At 43.2% G+C, this 24,020-nt stretch overlaps 1 protein-coding gene across 1 annotated transcript; it reads left to right on the forward strand.

Moving 5' to 3' along the window:
* The first annotated feature begins 2,933 nt into the window (after positions 1-2,933).
* LOC101778764 (DUF724 domain-containing protein 3) lies at positions 2,934-5,878 on the forward strand. Its single transcript, XM_012848213.1, has 6 exons — positions 2,934-3,953; positions 4,111-4,329; positions 4,460-4,497; positions 4,598-4,658; positions 4,944-5,067; positions 5,169-5,878. The coding sequence occupies exons 1-6, from the start codon at positions 2,934-2,936 to the stop codon at positions 5,876-5,878; spliced, it is 2,172 nt and encodes a 723-aa protein (XP_012703667.1).
* The last annotated feature ends 18,142 nt before the right edge of the window (positions 5,879-24,020 follow it).

The raw sequence follows: 24,020 nt of genomic DNA on the forward strand, positions 1-24,020 counted from the left end.
GCTTTCTCGTAGCTGGTGCTGAGCATGAAGAAATCGATAATGACCCATACAGACTACCATCTTACAGTGCTTCAAATACATGCTATCTGTGTCGTCTAAGCAGTGGGTGTAGGCTCGATATCCCTTGTTTGTCTGTCTCGAAAGGTTACTTAGTGCAGGCCAATCATTGATGGTTACGAACAACAGTGCTCGTAGATTAAACATCTCTTGTTTATCCTCATCCCACACATGTACACCTTCTTCCTTCCAGAGCTGTAAAAGTTCATCAATCAACGGTCTTAGGTACACATCAACATCGTTGCCGGGTTGCTTTGGACCTTGGATAAGCATCGGCATTATAATGAATTTCCGTTTCATGCACATCCAAGTAGGAAGGTTAAACATACATAAGATCACAGGCCAAGTACTATGACCACTACTCAACTCACCGAATGGATTGAATCCATCAGTACTTAAACCAAACCTTATGTTCCTTGGATCACCTTCAAACTCCGGGAATGATCTATTAATTGATCTCCACTGAGCCCAATCAGCGGGGTGTCTCAGCATCTTATCTTCCTTACATTCTTCTTTGTGCCATCGCATCAACTTAGCATTCGCCTTGTTCCTAAATAAGCGCTTCAAGTGTGGTATTATAGGGAAATACCACATCACTTTCACCAGGATCATCTTGCCTAATCTTATACCGCAATGCTTCGCACACGGGACACGCATCCAGATCCTCGTATTCAGCACCGCGATAGAGGATACAATCATTAGGGCATGCATGTATCTTCTGAACCTCCAATCTCAGAGGGCAAACAATCTATTTAGCTTCATATGTTGTGGATGGCAATTCATTATTCTTGGGAAGAATCTTCTTGACAATTTCCAACATCCACTTAAATGACTTATCGGACACACCATTTTTAGCCTTCCATTGCATAAATTCTAGTGTGATACCTAGCTTTTTATGGCCTCACTGGCAATCTGGGTATAGCAATTTCCTGTGATCATCTATCATGCGCTGCAATTTTGATGCTTCCTTCTGAGTTTCGCAATCTCTATGTGCATCCCTAAGCACCTGACCAAGGTCATCATTATGGTCATCTTCTGCAAACTCATCTTCATCAGCCTCACCCATTGTAGTATCTGCTAAAGATTGGCCTATAGCGCAGTCCGGAATGTTGTCATCATCCTCCTCCTCTTCACCATCTTCCATTACAACCTCTCTTTCGCCGTGACGGGTCCAAACCAAATAGTTATGCGTGAAACCGTATCTAAACAAGTGGCTGTGAATAGTCACATAGGAAGCCTTTGAATAACACTTCTTGTTACTGCATTAGGCGCATGGACAGATATGAACCCGTTCTCTAGCTTGTTCGCTTTGGCCACTTCAAGAAAATTATTCATGCCAGCAATAAACACCTTGCTCTGCCTGTCCGCATTATACATCCATTGCCGGTCCATCTGCAACGTATTACGCAAGCCGTCAATAAAATAGATTACAATACAACTATCCATCACATTGCTAATTTTAGATAGAAATACACAAATTAAAATTTCAGAAGCAAACACATCATACAGTGTGACAAACTCAAATATTGCTGAAAGTTTACATAGAAATACACAAATTATTTAGCTTATATTTAATTTACAAATAACTAAACTATTAACAAATTCAATATTTTCGACGTAATGTACTTATTCTAAAAATGGCTAATTGCATACCTCTATCTGAAGAGTACTAAAGTATCAAATTACACCTACAATTTATATGGCTAATTTATAAGTATTAAACACATTTACTCTAATTTTTTCCTAATACCTAAAATTGAAATAATCTCAATTCTACCTCACATTTACTGTCCATTCTCCCTCACATTCAAACTATCCATAACATTGTAGCTCAAAAACATGTATAAATACAAATTCTCTACATGCTTAACAACAAACAAACTAATTTTTCTCCCTCTCTAAAGTATAAAACAAAGCTTAACAACAATAAATGAACAGAGCATGAAGTAGCTAACCTTCACAACAATTTGGATGGGTGAAATCCCCACGAAAATGAGGAAAAAAATTTCAGCAGCAGCTCCCTAGGCTTGCTTCGGCGCCATGGAGAGGATGAGCTTCTCTGTCTTTGTGGAGTGGAGTGGCTCGGGCTGGAGGAGTGGAGGAGGAAGAAAGGGTACTTGTAGATAAGATTTTATCCCGGTTGGTAAATCCAACCGGGACAAAAGATTAGAACTTTTGTCCCAGTTGGTGGTTACTCCCGGTTGGTAACGCCAACCAGGACAAAAGCTCCAACCTTTTATCTCGGTTGGAATTACTAACCGGGAGTAAAACATTTATCTTGGTTGGTAACTCCAACCACGATAAAAGGTTGGATCTTTTGTCCCGGTTGGTGGCTCCAACCGGGGGTAAAGGGTGGCGCCGTCGGTGCCCGGAAACTAGCCGTTTTAACCGAGACTAAAGAGTGGTCCCGGTTCCAAAAAAAGAACCGAGAGTAAAGGTGCATCCTATTCCAGCCTACCGTGGTGCACCTCTTTTTTCCTGGGCTGAAATTAAACCGAGACTAAAGGGGTGGTATCTAAAGTCAGCGCACTCGAACGAGTTTGCTACTTAAATATATCTCTTGGATGCTATCGGGATGAAACTCCCATTTCTGTTTTATAATAACTTAAATCAGAGAAATCGCTGATGTAGTTCAGATTAAAGATTTTAATGTTTATAAAATTTCTATGGAACCTTCAATGAAAATTAGCCTAATGGCTCAATCCTTCTGCAGTATTTCAGTATCTCTTAACGATTGCAGATGATTTGTTTCTGACAGTAAATAATCTGGGATTACTTACTCAACGAATGCCGCAACGCTCGCACTTCCCGTCTCTCTCACCCCACGCGCTTAGCGTTCGCCACCCAAATCGCCCGCGCAAGAAACCCAAAACCCCATGGCGGCCGGCCGCTCACCGCCGCTCACCGGCCGCCGCCGCCGCCGCGGGCGCGGCTGGAGCGCTCCGAGGAAGGCCCCGCCTCAGACCCAGCCTCCGCGCTCCCCGTCCCCTTCGGCGCCGCCCCTCCTGCCTCCCGGCACCGACGTCGAGGTCCGCCTCGACGGCGACGGGTACTACGGCACCTGGTACGCGGCCAACGTCGTCAGCTTCGCCTCCGCCCGCGGTGACGGCCTCCCAGCGGAGTACACCGTCTCGTACGCGGACCTCCAAGACGACAATGGCGGCGGCGCCCTCGAGGAGTCGTTCGCCCCTACCCATGTCCGGCCGCGGCCCCCGCCCCCGGACCCGGAGTCCCCGCCGCCGCGATTCCTCCCCCACGACGCCGTCGAGGCCTTCCACAACTGCGGCTGGTGGTCCGGCATCGTCCTCTCCGCCTCCCCCGCCGCCGTCGCCGTCGCGTTCCCCATCTCCCGCGAGGTAATCCAGTTCTCGCCCAGCCTCGTCCGGCCCCGCCGCGACTACGTTGGCGGCGGTGAGTGGATCCCGTCGCGGTCCGTCATCACCGTCCGGCCAGAGGGCGAGGTTAGGGTGTACCAGGCCGGCGAGAAGGTCGAGGTGGGGAGGGTCCAGGAGGTGTACGGCTACTCCTGGTTCCCCGCGACGGTGGCGAAGGTAATCGATGACCTCAGCTATGTCGTTGAGTACTCCAATCTGGAAGAGGAAGGGGGCGGCGGAGCCGAGAAGGCGACGGAGTACCTGCATTGGCAGTTTATCCGGCCGGCCGTGGAGCACTCACCACAGGAGAGCGAGTTCTGGCTGGGGCCTGGCGCTGCCGTGGAGGCGTATTGTGATGGGGCGTGGTCAGCAGCATTGGTGCGCAAGGTTGTCGGGGATGGTGAGTTTAAGGTCAGTATCAATGGCAGCAAAGCCAGGAAGCTGGTGACCAAGGTGGTAGAGTTTCTGAAGCCGCACTACAGCTGGGATGATGGCAAGCATTGGAGCATTGTGAGTGCTAAGGTAATATAACAAATCCATTTCATAGCTGTGCTTGTGCTTGTTTTGCATTTCACTATAAGCATTGTACTGAGCATTGAGATTGTAAGAAATTTTCTTGAAGTTGCAGTCTATTATGAAGCTTGGATTGTGCATTCTGATGTTTTCATAACTTGTGTAGAGACAGGCTAATTCCAGGTGGTCGTCTGCATCTGGAAAACGTACAAGGTCAAATAATGTGACATTCAGTGATGATGAACATTGTCGTGATCCTGAGTATTCTGGGGCCAAAAAGTCGAGGAAAGAATTGCAGCCAAAGGTGGCCGTATTAGCTGAAGATTCTGAACATGCTTCACTTTCTATGATGGGCACTCCCTTATCTGCAGTGGAAGACTCTCCGGCAAGCATCCACCCTCCGAATTCTTCCTCTCCACTCCATAGCAAGGGTGATCTGCATGTGCTTTTACACTGTATAGTGAGTAGTTCAGTTTGTTCAGTGCTAATGAATATGCTTCTCTGTCCTTCCCCAGGGCACTCAACAGCCCCAAAAACTGATGCCTTTGACAATGTGAGTACCCTGCATTATTTTTTTCCTTAAAGTGTAAGTAGCATTTACAACCAAGGCATTTACAGTGGCTTTCAATGGCTCCATGTCAATAATTTTGCAGGTGCAAAATCAGCCAGAGAGAAAAAGTATTCAACTTTGTAAGGTTTACACTTCAAAGAAAAGTAAGTAGTTCCTCTAATACTCATCCATCAATGATATGGTTCATCAAAATTTGATGATTATGGTACAACCTGCAGTAGCTAGTAAGAAAAAGAAATACTTCGATGAACCACATAGTCTGCATAGCTCATTAGAGTCGCCTAGTACGGGCCAGAAGATAGGAGTAAACGAAGTAGCTGGATCACATAGAGAATCTCCGTTAACAGTAAGAATGTTCTTTCTTGACTTGATACTTTCTATTATCTGTCAGTGACGATTCTCATTCTGATATATTGTTTCACATACAGTTCGAGAGTACAAAATCCACTCAGCAGCTACTTGACAGTACTGAAGGTACAATAAACACAGATGAAGTGACATATCAAGAACCTTTAGTATTGGTTCCTTTGAGCTTTGAGTCAGATTCCAATGGTATGAGCTATCTATTCTTATCCATGGTGATTTGTGAAACTGTAATTTTTTTTTTGTGTACATCAACTTATCAGCTTTCTAATCACTGGATCTTTTGGCAGATATTGATGTACAAGGTAGTAAGCTCGACGAAGGGCTGACTTCTCCCAGCAGTGGCTGTCAAAAAACTAGAGATGCTGATGCGCTTAGGAACAAAACTGGTACCCAAGTTCCATTCGTCAAGACCTCACACTTCTGGTCTGAAATTGATGAAAGCGATGTGTTCAAGGAGTTTCCGCAGCAGCCACATTTTCTTCCACTTCAGCAATATTTACCTGGACTACGAGAAGGAAAGGCTCTTGGTCTGATGGTGTCATTCGACCTCTTTGTGAAAAGTATAAGGAAATCAAGCATAGCAGACAATGAAGGATCATTTGAAGAGGCAAAAGGCATACTTGCTGAACTAAAGACTAACGGATTTGACGTTCAGTATTTTGAAACATTGCTGGATAAAGCGATTAAGGTGAAATTTGAATACACTAAACATCTTGAAGAGAAATCCGCAGTTGAAGCACAGAAGCTTGGAGCAATAAGTTCCCTGTCAAAAAACGATTCATTACTTTGTGAAGTTGATCAAGCGATGGCTGAGCTTGAAGAGAAACTTGAGCACCTTCGCCAGAAAGGACAACTGATTGAGAAGGCTAAAGAAGATGATGAGGAAAAACTCTCCAAACTGAGCGTGGTGGAAAGCAGTGTCCAGAAAGCGCTTGATGCTGACAAACAACAGTTTCAAAGAATCTTTGCTGGTATGCTACAGAAGCAGCTAACTTGAAATGCTGTAAGCCATTGATCCTGCAGGACTCTAGGTCCAAAGATTATTGCTAGGTACCATTGTGATTTTGGATTAACTTCCTAGGGTCATTTGCTACTTTGTATGCATCTACAAGATGCAAATGATGGCCCAGTTTTTGACGTCGATGCAGTTCATTTCTTGGATCCTTGTCGCTGTGCTAAATGTGTGGAACCTGTTTCTGTTCCAGAACTTGCATTCTTATTAGGATTTTGTCAATCATATTAGGTGCCAGCCCTGAAAAAGGAACCAAGCTGATTTTGGGTGCCGTATACACATTTTTTTTTGGGTTTCACCCTCCATGTTTGAGCATGTTTCTGGAATATACTTTAAGAATTAGTGTAATTCAATTATGGCTGACATTGTTATAATTAAATTGTTGAAGTGTTGCCGTTTTCTCAAGGTTTGTTAGTGTAACTATTTGTGCTCAAAACAAAGTTGGATTGAGCTCAGTCGCTAAGGAATAATTTCATTGTACCTCACAAACGATGATCCAGATTGGATGATTGAGAACAAAATTCAAATACTAGGTCGTTCTCGTATCTTTGTTTGATCAAGAATAGTGCTAGACATCAGAATAATCCCCTATCCACTGCATTGCAACTACACACATTGGGCGCTACAACAAGAGCTGTAAAAACGTGTAACCAAACAGAAGCAGAGCCCATAGCTTAGCAAGGACCTTATGTGTCATAAATATTCTCCAAGTGAAGATGACACAAATTACATGTGCCTCATGTTGCTACGAACTGGTGAGCTTATCACATATCACTTGTTCGGCTTGCTGTGTCGTAAGCAGAAGGAATTGAGCCAGCTATCAATGCCATATTATTTGATGGAAGACGGTTCAATTATGAAGGTGGTCCGAAGATAATTCCTGTATTCCACGATATATCTTTAATATTTTCTTGTATCCCACAACATATCTGCAAATAATTGAAACTGTTGTCAAACAAAATCACTATCTACTCCTACTAATCATGGGCACCCTCTAATAATAATGTACATTGAGATTCTAAGACATGGTGAACCAAGTGAAATGTTAGGATCTAATAAGAGATGAAAGGTAAAAAGACACAAAACTCACCAACAAGGCACTCTCAGCGTGCCCATCCCAGCAAACAACGCCAGTGATTTCCCCATAGTGCAATATGCAGATGACACAATTCTCATTATGAAAGCCTCACAACAGGAACTTCTTTGCCTAAAAGAGCTCCTTGAAAGCTTTTCTCAACGGGGCTGAAAGTGAACTACTCAAAGTCATGGCTAGTCCCACTCAATGTCTCAGAAGAAAGAGCCATACAACTTGCTTGACCTTTTGGATATAAACTAGGAAATCTTTCTTTCACATACTTGGATTACAATTGGGAACAACCAAACCCAGAGTTGAGCACTATGCTCCTATCATGAACAAAGCAGAATGAAGACTCGCCGCCACCTCCTCTATGTTATCTCATGCTGGCAGGCTTGAATTGACCAATTCAGTCATATCTCTATTGCTTACTTATGCTATGTGCACAATGCAAATGCCAGTAGCAGTCACCGAATATTTTTATAGAGCGAGAAGGCATTGTCTTTTGAGGGGATCTTTGGTTGCATGGAAGAAGGTTACTAAGCCCAAAACTAAAGGTGGACTTGTAGTACTATGTATCAGAAGTCAAAATACTGCTCTTCTTCTCAAGCATTTAGATAAATTTTACAAGAAAAGAGATATACCATGGGTCAACTTAATCTGGAGCACATATTATGCCAATGGAGAAGTCCCTCATGCTACCCAAAAAAGAAAAAGGATCCTTTTGGTGGAAAGATGTTGCGATAAAATTCAGGGGTGTGGCAGCGTGTACTGTAGGAGATGGATCAACAGTGCTATTCTGGTCGGATATATGGAATGGGCACTTGCTGCAAAACAAATTCCCGAGATTATACTCATTTGCAATTGACAAAAATATATCAGCGCAAAAGTTTTTGACAAACAATATCACAGAGGATCAATTTCATTTACCTCTATCAGAACAAGCTTTTCAGGAATTTCAAAATCTACAAGTACTGATACAAGGGATACAAGTGCATGAAGGAAACAAGGATTCGTGGCAGTACATTTGGGGCTCCAACAACTATTCATCAAAGAAGTTCTACTGCTTCCCATACATACATGTCAGGCCACCAGAACCTTCTTTTATCGATATGGAAATCGCGGTGCAGCAACAAGCTTAAAGTATTCTCTTGTCTTCTTCTCATGGATAGGTTGAATACAAGGAATCTTCTCAGGAGGAAAAACCTAAAGATAAATGAAAACAACTACAATTGCGTCCTCTGTAGACTTAACACAGAAGAAACAGCGTTTCATCTCTTCTTTGACTGTGAGTTAGCATCTCCTGTTGGCAAGCTATTGGATTTCAGTGAAACTCATCGACCCTTCTTTAGCATGATGATAGAAACCTAGCAAAACAATCAACAGCTTCTTTTCATGGAGGTGTTCATCATTGCTTCATGGAACATTTGGAAACAAAGAAACAACCTTGTCTTTGAAAATAAGCAGCCAAGCCTCACTTCTTGGAAGCATCAACTTGTAGAAGATGCTACTCTACAGGCTCATAGATTCAAGAGCGATAAAAAAGCTCCTTTTCTAGCTTGGATAGACTCCTTACGCTAACTAACTCACTTGCGCTGTCTTTTTCTCCCTGTTTCTTGTAGATCTGTTCCAACCTCTTTTCTTTCTTTCTGTACAATTTATTTTAACACTATTTTAATATATTTAACACAGTAGGGGCCTCCCCTACTCTATTTACCTAAAAAAGAAGGTAAAAAGATATTTTCTTCTCAAACACGCAGGAGAGCTATTCAATAATGGACGGCGTAAATGTCAACATATTTGTAACAGGCATATCACTGTTTCCTGATGCTCATCTCTGCAATAATCTCGAGCGCCAGCCCAAACATGCAACTCCTAAAATCCCATGGCACAGCTCCTAAAGCCAAACAAAAAGGAACCTGATCACTAGTCAGCTTTGTTTCCCTGCCCTTGTATCTCAAACGAAAATGCATACACACCAAATAATCAACCCAGAAATAATCCATGCATATGTAGAAGTCTTGAACAACTAGCATAGCACACAGCTATAGATTTGTTTGCAAGCAAATTAAAGAGCACCACAATTCAGGGTTAAGTCATAGGATAAATGCAAAGTAGCAATGTGTACGTACAGAAAATTAAAAACGGTACGAAATTATAAAGATTGGACTATCTGCAATTAAATTTTCACATATCAACAAAATGTTAGTATTTTTTAACATATCATTAACAAAAATAAAAGGTGGTAAATATATTAGCAAACTGGAACTTATTTATTCTTGAATACGCAGGAGAACTGCGTATCGTTGCATTGAGAGAGGGAAAAAAAAGGCCAAAATAGCCTTACAACCTTACAACACACATCACACACACCCTGGGTTTTAAATTACATTCGCGCCCGTGAACTAGGTGACCACAGAACCTACTGGTCATAAAATGCTGTTAACCAGGAGGTCCAACAGCAACCAGAGTACTTAAACCTTTAGCACTTGCAAGCATCCAGAGATCAACCTGATCAATCCTTGGTGAGGAACCATTAAACACTACATTGTTCCTTGTCTTCCAAAGAGTCCAAGCCCCAAATATGACCAGCGTGTTAAATCCACGCCGAGATTCCTTACAGACCATATCATAAGCTTGCTTCCACCTCCACCACTCATAAAAACCAGCCGTGTTTGCTTCAGGTGTGAAATCAGGGAGCCCGAAACAGCACAGTAGCCGATGCAAAAATTGTTGGGAGAAGGCACATGCCAAAAAGGTGTTGGATTGTCTCATCTTCATGGTCACAGAGAGGGCAGGATGGGGGAATCCACGTCCAGATAGGCTATCCGCTGTCCAACAGCACTTATACGCAACTAGCCAGAGGAAGAATTTGCACTTCCTTGTTGCCCATATATTCCAGTCAGTTTACTCGGTGCAAAAATAGATTGATCCGTTAAAAGTGCCTCATAGGCTGATTTGGTAGTGCATTGTCCTGATGGATCCAGCCTCCATTTGTGCACATCATCAACCTCTGGTTGGAGCACCACCGCTTGCACCAAGTCCCAAATGTCAAGGAACTCAGATAGGACTGCAACCGAGTAGTGCCATTGGATATCGTGTAGCCATTGATTCTCAAGTAGAGCATCCTGAATAGTGCACCTTTTAGCGCGTCTTTTTGCTAATCACGCAAAAAGTTGAGGAGCCAGCAGCTCAATAAAGAGCACCCATCAGTCAGCCATCTATCTGTCCAGAATTTAGTGTTTGCCCCATTGCCAACTTCAGTAATCACAGCAGAGGCAAAGAGTGACTGGGGCGCAGCCATGAACTGAATCCGGGAAGGCCGTCCATGGCTTCCCCGGTTCAGTTTTGCTTAACCACAATAAGCAAATCCTGAGATCCCAACAGAAATGCTACAGGTCCAAAATGCCTTGTCCTCCTAGCTCCTTCGGTCGCCATGCAATCAAACAATGACCTCCATTTGCCTCCTTTCTGCCTCTCCACAAGAATTTACGACGTATCTTGTCCGCCGCTTTCAAACACCATGGGGGAAGCTCCATGGCTGTGGCAAAGTATGTAGATCAATATGGAGGTGAGAACAAATTACAGACTGGAATTTGATTGCAACGTTTACTCACTGTTAGGAAACCTCTAGCGCCTAAGGCGCACCTAGTAGACCTGTGATGTTGTTTAATATGTGTTATTAGCACTGCAGCTTGTCTGTGACCATGCTTGGAAACGTGGCCTAATGAACGTGATACGAAGTTGTAGCTTCTGGAGGTACCTCTGAAAGACCAGCAGTCTTTTGAAGCTTCTGAATGTGAAGTGTTCCCATCTGAAAAAATTTATGCTGCATGCAGCAGCCATTGAAGTACTCTCAATACTGCATTACTGATGTGCAATCTAGCAAGGTCAAGAGTCTGTGTAGCATTGTAAAAACATTTGCTTCAATTATCAATGTTTGTGTTTTAAACCAACACTTGAAGCAGATACGAAGAAAATATTTATGCTAATAACAGCAGAAAAGAGACAGCGCCATTTCTCATATATATAGGCCCACAATTCTATTGCAAAGTATGCTCAGTGAAAAGAAACATGGCTTACTGAGCAAATTAGGTTTGAAGAAAGGAGGCTACAGAGGCACGACATTTTGTAGAAACTTTCAGATGTATACATGCTGGAGCACAACATAGATCAGCTTCAACGATGGATCATCATTGGCCATTTTTTCTGAAATCTTGACAATAAATGTGTGTTTTTGTCTGATCAATAAGGCATGGAAATCTTTTCTTAGATGTTGGTTAGTTTTTCCATAGGTTTCTGAACGAACTGCTCTCTTTTATTTCAAAACGGACATATTCAAGTTCATAAGTATTGTTTGTAATGTATTTACCTAGAAATGAGTTGTGGGAAGATGATTCTTTCCATTATACTTGATCTCTATACCTGGGGTCTTTGTGGATGATTTGATCATCATTGGATCAGCCGAGGTAGAAATCAATCGCTTCAAGATGGAGATGAACGCAATGTTAAGGATTATCGATTTGGGCTTGCTCTTCTACGTTATGCCAGGCACACTGCACACAACGCCAGGTGCATCTTTGAGATGGCAGGGATAGATGTAGAACGGCAACCCTATGCAGACCCAATGGAGGAGCGGCTCAAGCTATGCCATGACAGCATGGTGGCAGAGGTGGACGTCATTCAGTACTGGAGGATCATTGGAAGCCTTCGCTATCTTCTCCACACTTGGCCGAACCTTACTTTCGGTGTGGGGTACACGAGTCACTTCATGAAGTGACCTACAGAAGAGCACATGGAGGCAGTGAAGCATCCTGCCCTTTGTGGCAGGAACAGTCTTGGCTAACACTACCGGAGGACAATTGAGGCACTGCTTGCATTGTCAGGTACACCAACAACGACCTGCGCACATGTTGACACAAGGAAAAGTACGTCCCTTGATCCGTTTTTCTTGGGCAGCAGCTTGGTATGTTGGCATGCTCTCAACCCAAAAGGTGGTGGCAGTGGCACTCTCGTCCTGTGAGACGGAGTATGTTGTTGCCTACTAGAGCCACACAGGAGGTGTAGTTGGCTTGGCCACTTGCGACATCAAGTGAAGGAACGTCGAAACTGCCGTGCTGAAGATTGACAACAAGGCAGACATATCGCTGATGAAAAATGCTGTCTTCCATGAAGTAGCAAACACATCGATGTGCTCTGCCACTTCACCAAGGACTGCTAGCTAGGAAGATTGGAGGATCAGTGCCGACTTCATCAGCACCAAGGAACAGCTCAATGGCATTCAAATGAAGGCACTTGGACGAATCATATTCCATGAGCTTCATGCTAGGATTGGAATGGTCCACATCAACTCCAAGTCCACACACAAGGATTAGAGAGAGATTGCCAGCAATAAACCATGTGTGTTTGAGTCTGCCCAAGTGCTTGCTAGTGTTCATGTTCATGGTCGTTAGTAAGCTGATTTCTAGCCGATAATTGGGGAGAATAATAGCAAATCAGAGTAGTAGTGGCTGTAATAGTTATATGATTAACTCAGGCATTATTATAGCATTTGGTTGTATATAAATATAGCAGAAAACAGAAAAGGCTGCAAGCAGTTCGGCAGCACCAACTTACTGTGCTTGTGTGTGTACTGTGTGTGAGCATCCTGGGAACCTGTTGAGAGCTCTAGACTGTCATTCCTTATATTACCTAGCCACTTTGGTTTCTTTGATTTTCACAATCTGTGCAAAGCCCCACAAAAGAAAAAACACAATCTGCACAAAGCTAGGAGAGGCCAGATTGTTGGATTGTTACAATGTCGGGGCTACCCTTCCTATGGATCTAAAAGTCAAGGTGTTCCAATTAAGGGTTTTTTTGCTGCCTTCTACTCATGGACAGATTGAACACAAGAAACATACTGAAAAGGAAGAACCTAGAATTAAAAGGAATAACTACAATTGTGTCCTATGTCAAGCAAATACAGATGAAACTGCCTCTCACCTATTCTTTGGTTGCACCTTTAGTAAACATTGCTGGCAGCTTCTTGGCATTCACTGGAACACGCACCTCAATTTCTTTGACATGTTGGTTTCAGCTAAAATGTACTTTCCAAACTCCTTTTTCCAAACTCCTTCTATATTGAAACATTCATATTGGAGCATGGCAAATTTGGAAGCATAGGAACAATCTTATTTTTGAAAGAAGTCAGCCCAGCTTGCAAGATCTGGCAGCAAGTAGCATGCATTTTTGTAACATGGAAAAACTTAAACACACATTGGGTAAGTATTATTGTGGAGTATGTACGCCTTTGCTGAGCACACCTACCAGCGCCGGAGGCACAACTAACAAGGATCCGGCAGCAGCTCCACAGAATTAGCAGTTGGTTCTAGTTGGTTAGCGGTAGAGTACCAGAATTAGCCCATTGTTATACCTTGGTTGTTAGCAATTTGTTAGGATCGGCATTATATAAGCCACAGAGAGAATTGACTTTGTTAAGCAAGAATTAGTACCTGAAAGTTCAGTCTCTTCGGAGGGCGAACAAGGCTAACCTTGCCATTGTTATCCATCCACCTTGATTAATAAAGCTCTGCCATATCAAGTATATCATTAGATACCAGAATAAATTGGATCGCAATCATTATTAGGCAGAGCTGGATATAGTTTTGTTACCTTTCAGTTCCAAAATACTCTTGTTCCTCTCCAACTCTGAAGCAATGCATCTTACCCGCAAAAACATGACAGATACCGATACGTTTAGTAGATGTCCAATGAAACCTGGGACAGAAATCATATACAGAAGCTTTAATTTTCACATCAATGATTGGAGCATTACATTGGGGATATATTATAAAGAGTGATTTTTTTAAACAGGGGAAATTGCAAGGGGTAAAATGGTGTGGATGTGGAGATTTTAGCATGACTACTACGCGTTGGTAGATCCGTGTACTCAAAATAGCCTGGCCTGGAAAGGTACAAGGGCATTGTGGGTTACAGGCTACAGCTTGAAGTAGAGCAAGTTCTTAAGATTGTAATCATTCTTAACTGTGTGTGCTTTCAAGAAAGAAATTTCAGTTAAGTCTCTTGGAGTGAAACTTTGAAATTTACTGAAAGTAAAACCTGCTTCAAAATTAGTCTAGAGGTTCAACTCTGTTTTAACCACAAAATATCTACCCAGGACTGCAATTCTATTTGAGTGAAACGCTATGCAAAATAAAATACGAACCACCAGTGCATCAGTCAACATAGGATTCTGGAAAATCACAAAAATGAACAATTATATTTTACGAATTAAGAAATAAAATTATGAATCCAAGTGAATTCATAAATGTTATTTTACGATATCTTTTGTGAAGATACGAATATTTACCAATCTACCAGTTTATTTTGTTCATATAGTGCTGAACAGTTCAAACGACTGAGCTATTAATATAACAAATCAATCTCACATAAAAAACAAATTGTTCAGTTGAGACGAGCTTAAAATATTCATTTTTGAAAAGGTATTATTCTATTAGCATCAAGTGGCCCACTGAAATGGCCCAGAATAAGCCACTACAGCTTAGTTATTAAGAAATTTTTGGACTATCTTTTAAAAAACATTGGTTGCAAGCCCTACAATTCACAGAATTATATCAATATGGTTCCTTCAGAGAAACTTCATCTCATGAGTACATCATAGAAATTGTTGTAGAATATGGAGCTGCTGATTGAGAAAGATCTCACGAAGAGCATAGTTCAACTCACCGTTTACCCTTTAGACATGACCTCACCATATCATGGTCATTCATCACTGGCAGCAACAGACATGGGTACCTGCCCATTTACCAATAGTCCAATACCATGACATACTACAAATCACATTTTTTAAAAAAGAAAAAGAAAATTTGGTACAGTTAACTGTGCAATATTGCATCAATCCTTGAGTACAAAAAATGCTGAAATGCAGATACAATAAGTGCATAGCTGACTAACAATGAAATTCCCTATTGGCTGAAGGCTAAATGAATCTCTTGTGGAACATTATGAATCTTAGTCCATGTCTGGACCTAGGTAGACAGTGTACAGACTACCTAGGTTGAGAAACATTCAGTCAAATAGGGCAGAGAGTGCATAACAGTTTAAGGCTTGTTTATGACTTTGGTCAATATGTGCCAGAAGCCATCCTCAGCAGCGACCATGGCATTCACCACTGATGGTCAGACTCAGAGGCAGCATGGTATGACGCCAGAGAAGGGCACTACAGGCCAAGGTCAATGGAGCGGCGTGAGTGACCGCACATTTGCATTGCCTTCCTCGCTTACTGCTCGATCACCCGCATCTACTAAGACATCCACTCCCCATCGACTTGTTCCACCTCCAACTACTGCTCCTGTCCTGGAATGCTCATAGATTGCCCCTACTGCTGCTCCTATGCCGGAAGTGGTTCACACGCCACTCGTATCCTTGCTATTGGTCGGGGGTTATGCTGGCAGTCCCCTTAGAGGATTACCCGAGGTGGTATATTGTCCAGTGGATGGATCATTGGACCTAAGGTCGTGTTTGTTTGAGCTTATGAGCAGCTTTTTAGCGCAAAAAAAGTCAAAAGCTCAAACAAATAACGAACTTCTCATGCAGCTTCCAAAAAGTTAGAAGCCCAGAAAAGCTGAGTTTATATGGAAAGCTGAAAAGCTCAGTTTTCTAGACTTTTCGTAGCTTTCTGAGCCCAGAAAACTAAAAACATATTCTAAAGGCTATTGTTGGTTTTTCATAACCAAAAGACCAGCAACAACTTTTAAGAAAAGCTCCCAAAACTACAGCTCAAGCAAATAGACTCTAAGATTGGTGGTAATATAGGGGCGCAATGACACGTGATTTAGACATGCTTGGTAATACCTCCTGTGTTCTGGTTGTGGTTGTCTAGGTTCTAAGGGTTCCCCTTCCCGTCCTTACTCTGGGGTAGGATTATAAGAGCAACTTCACTGGACCCTCTAAACAGCCTCCTACTTCAAGTTTAGTGAGCCAAGTTAAAAAAATGCACTCTAGTCGGCTCTCTATTTGGCTCCTCATTTTGGGGAGATCTCTAAATTCCACCCTCCATGCTCTATTCCTGTGGGGTCTCTAGGGAGCCCTTTATCCGTGGGGGCTATTGCTGGAGTTGGAGATATTTTTGTGGCTCTTTAAAAAAATAGAGAGAACCCCATTTAATCTTTAAAATTTAATCTTTAAAGGCTTTAGTTTGAGGACTATTGTTGGAGTTGCTCTAAGTTATTTTAAGGTCCTAGTCAGCTACAAGTAACAAGATCAAATCTTATCACAACGGCTTCTTTCCTAATATCCAACTAGTATGTATCTCTAAATCATCTTGCGGCTACAACAAGATTAAATCCGCGATCTTCTAAGACCATCATGAGGTACTCGGGGTTATATCCACCAAACTATTGTAGGAGTCATAAGCAGGGCACGGTGACGGTTAATAGGGTCTGAGTAGTTGCAAGCTATAGGGGATGCATACATGAACAGATCGAGATGCATTCACACTGGGGACAAAGCATAGCAAAGTACTTAGGCGTCCAACTTTTACTTTCCGGGCATGGTGGGTGGCGGTAGCAGGCCTGGGGAAGGAAGGAGCCATGGTGGAGCTGAGACACTTGTTTGGTGCAACGCATGGAAGAAGATGCAGCAACAATGAGGTAAGCCATGAGATGGGGGACGGATCAACAAAGAAGGGTTTGGATGCGGAGAGAAAATACAGAGAAGCAGTGTGCTATGCCATAGTAAAGCAATGTTGAGTTGTTTACCCTTCCTTTCCAATTTGATGACCTACGATGGAGAATACAGAAGTTTGGAAAAAAGGAAAAAATAGATGGAAGTGAAGAACATAGGCACTGATTTCATTGAATTCTTTATCATATATTTGTCACAGTGGTCGAGACCTATTTGCTCAGAAATAAGCAGCTGGCTAGTAGTTAGGTTAGTAGGGCTGTTAAGTCGTAAGTGGTTTTAGGGATCTGAGTTGCGATTGAGTTGGGTCATGTTAACACCTCTATAAAAATAGAGCAGAGTTTTTAGGGTTCCCCCTCTTTCCTGACACTAGTAGAGAACTCGGTATTAGTTCCGGTTGGTAGGATGCAAATCTCCCGAAAATCCATCCGGGATAAAAGACACCCCCTTTTGTCCCGGTTGGTAATACCAACCGAGATAAAATAGGTTACCATGCCAGGCGGTGCAAAAAAAAAAGAATTCCCACAAGTCACAAGTCACGCGAAATATGCACGTGCGCGCTGCGTGGGATTCGAATCCACAACCTCTAGCCTCACGTGTAGCTTCCTTGCCATCCCACCTACACAGCACATCTGACTATATAGGGGATGCAATCCTTTTGTATTAACTCGTGGGGACCCTTTTATCCTGGTTTGTAACTGATATGAACCCGCTAGGGTTGATTCCCGATCTTTCGATGAGAGAGGCGTGGATAACTCGATTGGTGGATGGAGACGACGTTCACGGCCCGACTACAGTCTTCGAAGCTGCGCCTTAGCAACCGATACACCACCTCCAATGGCTGCCGCGATCTTATGGAGCGCGTCACCCGGCCACTAGGACACTCGTCCTGCAAGCAATCGAAGAACTAGCAAGAACAAGTATAACAAGTACTGAATTTACTAGATGAAGATGAAGGTTTCCAACTCAATCTCAATAAGGGCTTGAGGGATTTAGTCCTCTTTTAGCCACCCTGTTGGGGACCCTTTTATCCCGGTTTGAAACACCAACCGGGATAAAAGGGGGGTCTTTTATCCCGGTTGGTGTTTCAAATCGGGATAAAAGGCCTCTCAGGGTCTTTTTTTTCCACTAGCCTTTGCAACCGGTATAAAAGGTCCCGGTTGGTGAGCCCCCCACCAGTGACCGAGCTTTAGTCCCGGTTGGTGAACCTTTTATCCCGGACCAACTTTAAACCGGGATAAAATGGGGCGCATGGAAGTTAAGTTCTCTACTAGTGTGACCTGTATCCCTATGGTCGGCCCACTTACGTCGTCTGCCCTCCAGGACTGCGGTGGAGAAGTTCGGCTAGGAAAATACCCTCGCCGATCAGGTCTGCCCTAACCTATTGCTTCCATTGACCGTGATAATTTCACAATGAATTTGTACAGCACATGGGTGCACATTAGGGTAAGATAAATGGATTACTTTGGATTTGTTTTGTTTGTTCAAAGGGGGAGTGTGTAACATGATTTCACACGATGCTAAAAAATGTAGCGACGTTCATAGAACTGGCCAACTGGGCACATGCATGTACAGCAACAAGCACCAGCCTACTGATCTCAAGTACCATGCAAATGCACGTAGAAAAATAAAAATCACTCGAAGCATATCCTCCAGAAGATCATACGCCGATGATGCATACTTGGTAGCACTTCTTTACTTACGCCCCAACACCATAAACACATGAACCATCTAAGTAAAAGTAGAGCCAACAAACTTATTAAATTTGTACTGGTATAAACCTTGAAGGCAACGACCCTCACCTATGTTAGTTTCTTGGCCAGTAGGGGGGCACGCCGTCAGACACATCTAGAACAGGCCAAGCGGGTGCGATGCGAGAGAGCGAGGGGCGGCGGCGACGGGGCTTGAAGAGGCCGAGGAGCAGGGCTGCGGAATGGCGAGGCGGCGGCGGCGGATCGGAGCCAGGCCGGGAATGGGTCCGCGAGGCGGTGGTGGAGTCGGACGGAGGCGTCAAGGGGAGAGGACAGCGGAGAATGCGAATCGGGCCCTGTGTGGGGGACTGGGGAGAGAAGGCAACGAAGGATTTGTTCTGGTGGACAATTTTGCCCCTCGACGGCTTTGGAGGCACGATTAGTGGGCACGTCCAACGGTACTAAAAACAGTCAAACAATGACTTAAGCCGGAGGCAGATATGCAGAAATGCACACAACTGCCTACTATTTGTGTTACTGCATACACTTTTTTTCCCAAACGCACTTATATACACCTGTACACGCACGCCCCCTATTGTTATCAATACAAGTACGCAAATCATATATCTCATGAACAGCGAGACTGGACCCACGCTTGAATGATTATAGAAAAAATACTAATACACATGCTGAGTCGCTGACTCGAACCCAGATGGACTGTTACACCCTAAAGACCCAGATAAATAACATGCGTAAATAGCTCTGTATGTTCGTATCTAAGGACCTAGATAAATAACGTGCGTAAATAGATGTGCATGTTCCTATCAATCGATAGGATCTTTAAGCAAATAATAATCGAAAATCCAAGCACTTAAGTCAGGTATTCATTTCCTCCAAAGAACACAAAGACTCACCGTGGCAAATATTCAAAGTCTCAGGTTCAAAAAATACACAAAATCTTCACTCATTGCCATGGCCATGATATGTGCATGATATGTGCCCTCGACAAGCCCAAACTTATGTGCTTTATGTAGCGAGAGTTGGCTCTTAATGCTATCTATAACAACTCATATCCAAAATCTAGCTACTTAACGTTTTATGTAGTGAGAGTTGGCCCCAGCCGCGCTCTTCCTCCTCGATTACATAGTCGAGGCCGTAGCGGCTGGTGCTCCGATATTGATGTCAACACCGCAGACCCCGCAAGTGGTGACTCTACCATGGTTGTGTTTCCCATCACCTGTGAGGTTTCTTGTTCCCACCTACTATGCCCCCCATCACCCGTGAGGTTATCTTGTTCCCACCTACTATGCCCCCTTCCCCCCGCGACCATGTCGGCGGCAGATGGGTCCTGTCATGGGCTTTGATCACCGAGAAGGCTCAGGCCAATCGTATGTTCAGGGTCTACAATGTTGGGGACAAAGGTGTACTTCAACTGGGCATGGTTGCCCGGAGTTTGTGCACGGATTGTCAGGGAGAATGAATATGAGGTCAGAGTCAACTGGGGGCAGGCGAATCTGATGTGAGCAAAATGGTGGAGTTGCTCAAGATTGGACACCAAGCCAGAAACTCACGAGCCGGCTCGGCTCAATTGTAGCTCAGCACGGCTCGGCTCGGTCAATTTTGTAATGACCTGAGCAGCTGTTTTTGCTCGTTTTACTGACGAGCTGGCTCGAGCTACTTAACGAGCCAACCGAGCTAATGAGCAGGGCTTTAAATCCACTCGTTCTGTTCACCTGCTCCGCTTCCCCAGTTAATTCCCGTCCGCTCGGCTGCTTTACTTCAAGTTCGTTCGATCTGATCCTAGGACAGAAAGGGGCGGCTAGGCTTTCTCTTCCTTGCCAGTTGACGCGTCGATCCTCTGATCTTCCCGATGGCGCCGGGCCGCCACACGTACGACGACGTTCCCTCCACACACCTACGGCGGCGGGCGCACGCACTACTGTCAAGCCACCTTGCAGGTGGGATGGAAATCGTTGGAGCACTGTGAAATCAAAGGTAATAATGTATTAGGGTTAGCTTCGCATTCCGCCAAAAAGAAAACAAATCCATTTCGTAGCTCCGCCTATTAGCTTTGCATTCCGCCAAAAAGAAAACGTTTGCATTTCTCATTTGTTTAGTGCCATGGTCTCGTCTTAAAACGATGTACTTGCATGCTTTGTAAGAAGAGTTTGATCCATATATTTGTCAACGAGTTAAAATGAATTTTTTTTCTGCAATCTCATCAAGTAATGGTTGAGATGGTGTGTTTGTTGCCTTCTTCCAGAGCTGGAGGTCCCGACTTAATTTGACACCCACACCCACAAAAAAAACTGTGAAACTGATAAGAAGCATGGGTTCACTATCATATCCGATTGTTGCTGAAATGGTTAAATGTTTGTGTTGTTTTCCTACTTCTAACATAACTTTTTTTCACAGTGTTTAAGTTATCCCATCTTAACTCATTTTACTTTATAAGCTGGTGGCAAAATTGCCCAAACTTTGCCAAACATCAAGCATGGAAGGATGCAAGTGTAGATCGATCGTTATTTAAACTAGCGAAACAGATCGGCTATTAGTTGTCTTTATTAATTGTATATAGAGACGCACATAAATGTAAAAAGTAAATTTAATTTGTTAATTTAGTGGTTGATCCATATGTTGAAGGAGTGAAAGGAAATCTATTATAGTATCTCATGAGACAATGTACACTAACTTAAAGGTCCTAAGTTTGTGTCCCACAAAGAAAGGTTCCTTTCAAAATGGTCTATGGAAGTGAGTATATATATTATCGAGGCAAAATATACTATAAATGAGTCTAGTAGCTAGATTACTGTAATATTGCAAAATAGTATGACACTAATGAAAAGTTGGTAAAAATACATGGGCTATTTTTCTCATTTTGTAAGTTGTGGTACGTTGTGTACATATTTTTGACAAATGGTTTCTCAAAGTATGAAAGGAGAATTGTCAAAAAAAAATCTAAGAGCAATTTTTTCTTATGGAAAAATAAGACAGTTGAAATACAAAATTTACAAGACAAATTTTATATATAATGAGAAAAAGTGTTAAAAATACTATCCTAAAATATTACGTGGGCTACCATACTAGTTTTTTTGTAGCAACAAAATCTTGGTGGCCAGTGTTACCATTATTTTAGATCCAACTGCTTGCCACACTAATATTTAGTAAACCATCATGAATTCTAAATATTAAAATTTGCATATTCTATAAAAGGAGCCTACAAATAATGGTTTTTCATTTTCACTAAAATTATTTACCATAGTTGAAGATCCAACGATTGAGAACAATCGCCTCTCCCATAAACCCTAACCCGTCCTTTACCTCACCTCATCCCACACCGCCGCCCTCACTTCCTAGTCCCCCACTGCTCGCTGCCACAACCGTAGTTTATCTTATCCCGAGTCAGCCTCCTCTCCCCCGCTGCTGCCACGCTACTTCCATCAACCCGACAACAATCTGCGCTCGATCTACCCTAGCCGACCATCCCTCCAGTACTCGCCGCTGCGTCTGCAATGCATCTTCACCCCTGTTGGCCTATTCTCCTCCACCACTCCCCACCACACCCTTTTCCTCCATAGTTGGCAATTCCAGCTAGATTCGCGCGCACCGCCATTTCCGTGCATGCAACCTGCCCACCTCCTGTTTCCTCTTCGACTCCAGTGCGCGATAGCCCTCGCCTTACCCTCACCCTCCTCGATCCTCCATATCCTGCCTCTGTCACCGCTAGATCTAAAATGTTTCTCCACTACCGGATCGAATACTGATAACCTCTCCAAATCTTAAAGCTATCCTTCACACAACCGGGCCACTAGCACCATGAATTCCAACCCCGCAAAACCATTATCCCTCATGGCCACTGGTCGCTCACCTGCACCGAAGAGGCAGCGCCGCCACTGAGGGCATGGCTGGAGTAAGTCCAAGAAGAAATCCCCATCTCCACAGCAGCAGGCTTGCACCCAATCCTCCATGGTGATTGCCTCCTCTTTTCTCAACTTATATCTTTTGTGCTTTTACAATTATTTTGGTGCTATGAATCTTGCTAGTCTATTTTTTCATATATTTAGATTTACTATCCCAAAATATTTCAGGAAGTTGTGGGAAGAACTAAGACTTGTAGACACCCCGCCGCCATTAGACAGCATGCCTTTAGACTGATCCTTGTTCATATCTTCAAGATGCCTCTGCATGAAAGCTTGTTTGTTTCTCGTCCTCAAAAACCTGCCTGGCACAGCAGGCAGCATCCCCAGCCCCCAGGCGCACGATTTCGTCAGCCTGCTGTCCAGATTGCGGCCTGGAAGACTGAAACCAAACAGCTGACACTCTGGTTTAGGATAGAAGTGGTGGTGTCACTTATAAGCTTTAAATATTTCCTGAGACTTTCTGTTAACTGAAGTCTTTGCTCTGAGGTAGCATTCTCTGCATAAGACAATGCAGCAGATTATGGAACAACTTTTTATAATTAAGTACAACTGAAGTATTCATATTTTGAACAGGTACTGTTACACTGCCTTAACTATACAGGCTACTGAGAATGCAAATACTCCACAACATTTTAAGGTTGCATCCTTTCTTGGTCATAACTTCCATGACATGTTCTGACATTTCGTCACTTGTGTTGAAACAGTCTGACTTAAGGCAGAAGTCTACATCAGAAAAACATCCAAGCTCACCTGTTGAGGTGGCATTCAATGATTCTGAACACATTGATGATTCCGAATACTCTGGCACCCAAAAGTCCAGGAAACTTTCTGAAATGGACAATCTATTATCTGCATCTCAGGAAACACCTTCAAGCAACCATTGTCCCAAATCTTCTTTTGTTCCGCAATCTGGTGAGGAGGGTCTTCATATATTTTCAGACATGGTATTGATTAGTTAGACCTTGCTCAACGCCTAAACGGGCTCCTTTTGTGCTTCCCCAGGACAATCAACACCTCCAAATGGTACTGTAACAAATGTTGCTGATACTGTTATCAATGAAGAAGTACCATCTGACATGCTTATGGAGAACCATGTGGATGAACTGCATCCACATCAGAGAGAAAGTGAAGCCTCTGCTAATGTAAGCTCCCTTCATGGTGTTTTGTAGTTGAAGTCGTGGCTTTTGATGTCAATATTTGTGGACGTGCATATACTTCTGCAGGGAAACAACAATTTATGTATCAAGGACATTAATTCTGCTTTGAATGCATCTTTGGAATGCCAAATAACATCAGCATCCAGGAAACAGGTAGAGACTTTCAATGTGGCAGATCTTGGGATTTTCTGCTTTAGAGCTTTTCCATTCTACATTTATATTCATGTGGATGTTCTGTTCATCTTTTATTTTTGTCAGGTCAATATGTAAATAGGGGCTAATCGTGATTCATTCAAGAACGCGTCTAACACTAGAAAATGTAAGTGGCTAGTCTAACATGGTTTATCTATGAGGTGGTTTCTCCAAATTGAACAACTGTTTTACAATCTGCAGTAAAAATGAGGGAAGGCTTAGAAGGACCAGAGGCGCCACAGAGCTCCATCCATGTATCAAGTGCTGTCCTGGAGAGAGAAAGATCGAAAGCACCAAAATCTTGCCTTGTAAGAACATTCTGCCTTGGCCTGATACATTAGCCATCAGCTTCTCACCTTTGTAATTTATTTCCCATACAGTCTGAGGGAACACAAACTCAAACTCAGCAGC

Source organism: Setaria italica, chromosome VIII (genome assembly GCF_000263155.2).
Source record: "Setaria italica strain Yugu1 chromosome VIII, Setaria_italica_v2.0, whole genome shotgun sequence".
Taxonomy (NCBI): Eukaryota; Viridiplantae; Streptophyta; class Magnoliopsida; order Poales; family Poaceae; genus Setaria; species Setaria italica.

Coding starts and splice junctions, on each gene's coding strand:
- LOC101778764 (XM_012848213.1), top strand. CDS start 2,934: ATGGCGGCCGGCCGCTCACCGCCGCTCACCGGCCGCCGCCGCCGCCGC. Junction 4,498..4,597: donor AAACTGATGCCTTTGACAAT/GTGAGTACCCTG, acceptor ATAATTTTGCAG/GTGCAAAATCAGCCAGAGAG. Junction 5,068..5,168: donor CTTTGAGTCAGATTCCAATG/GTATGAGCTATC, acceptor ATCTTTTGGCAG/ATATTGATGTACAAGGTAGT.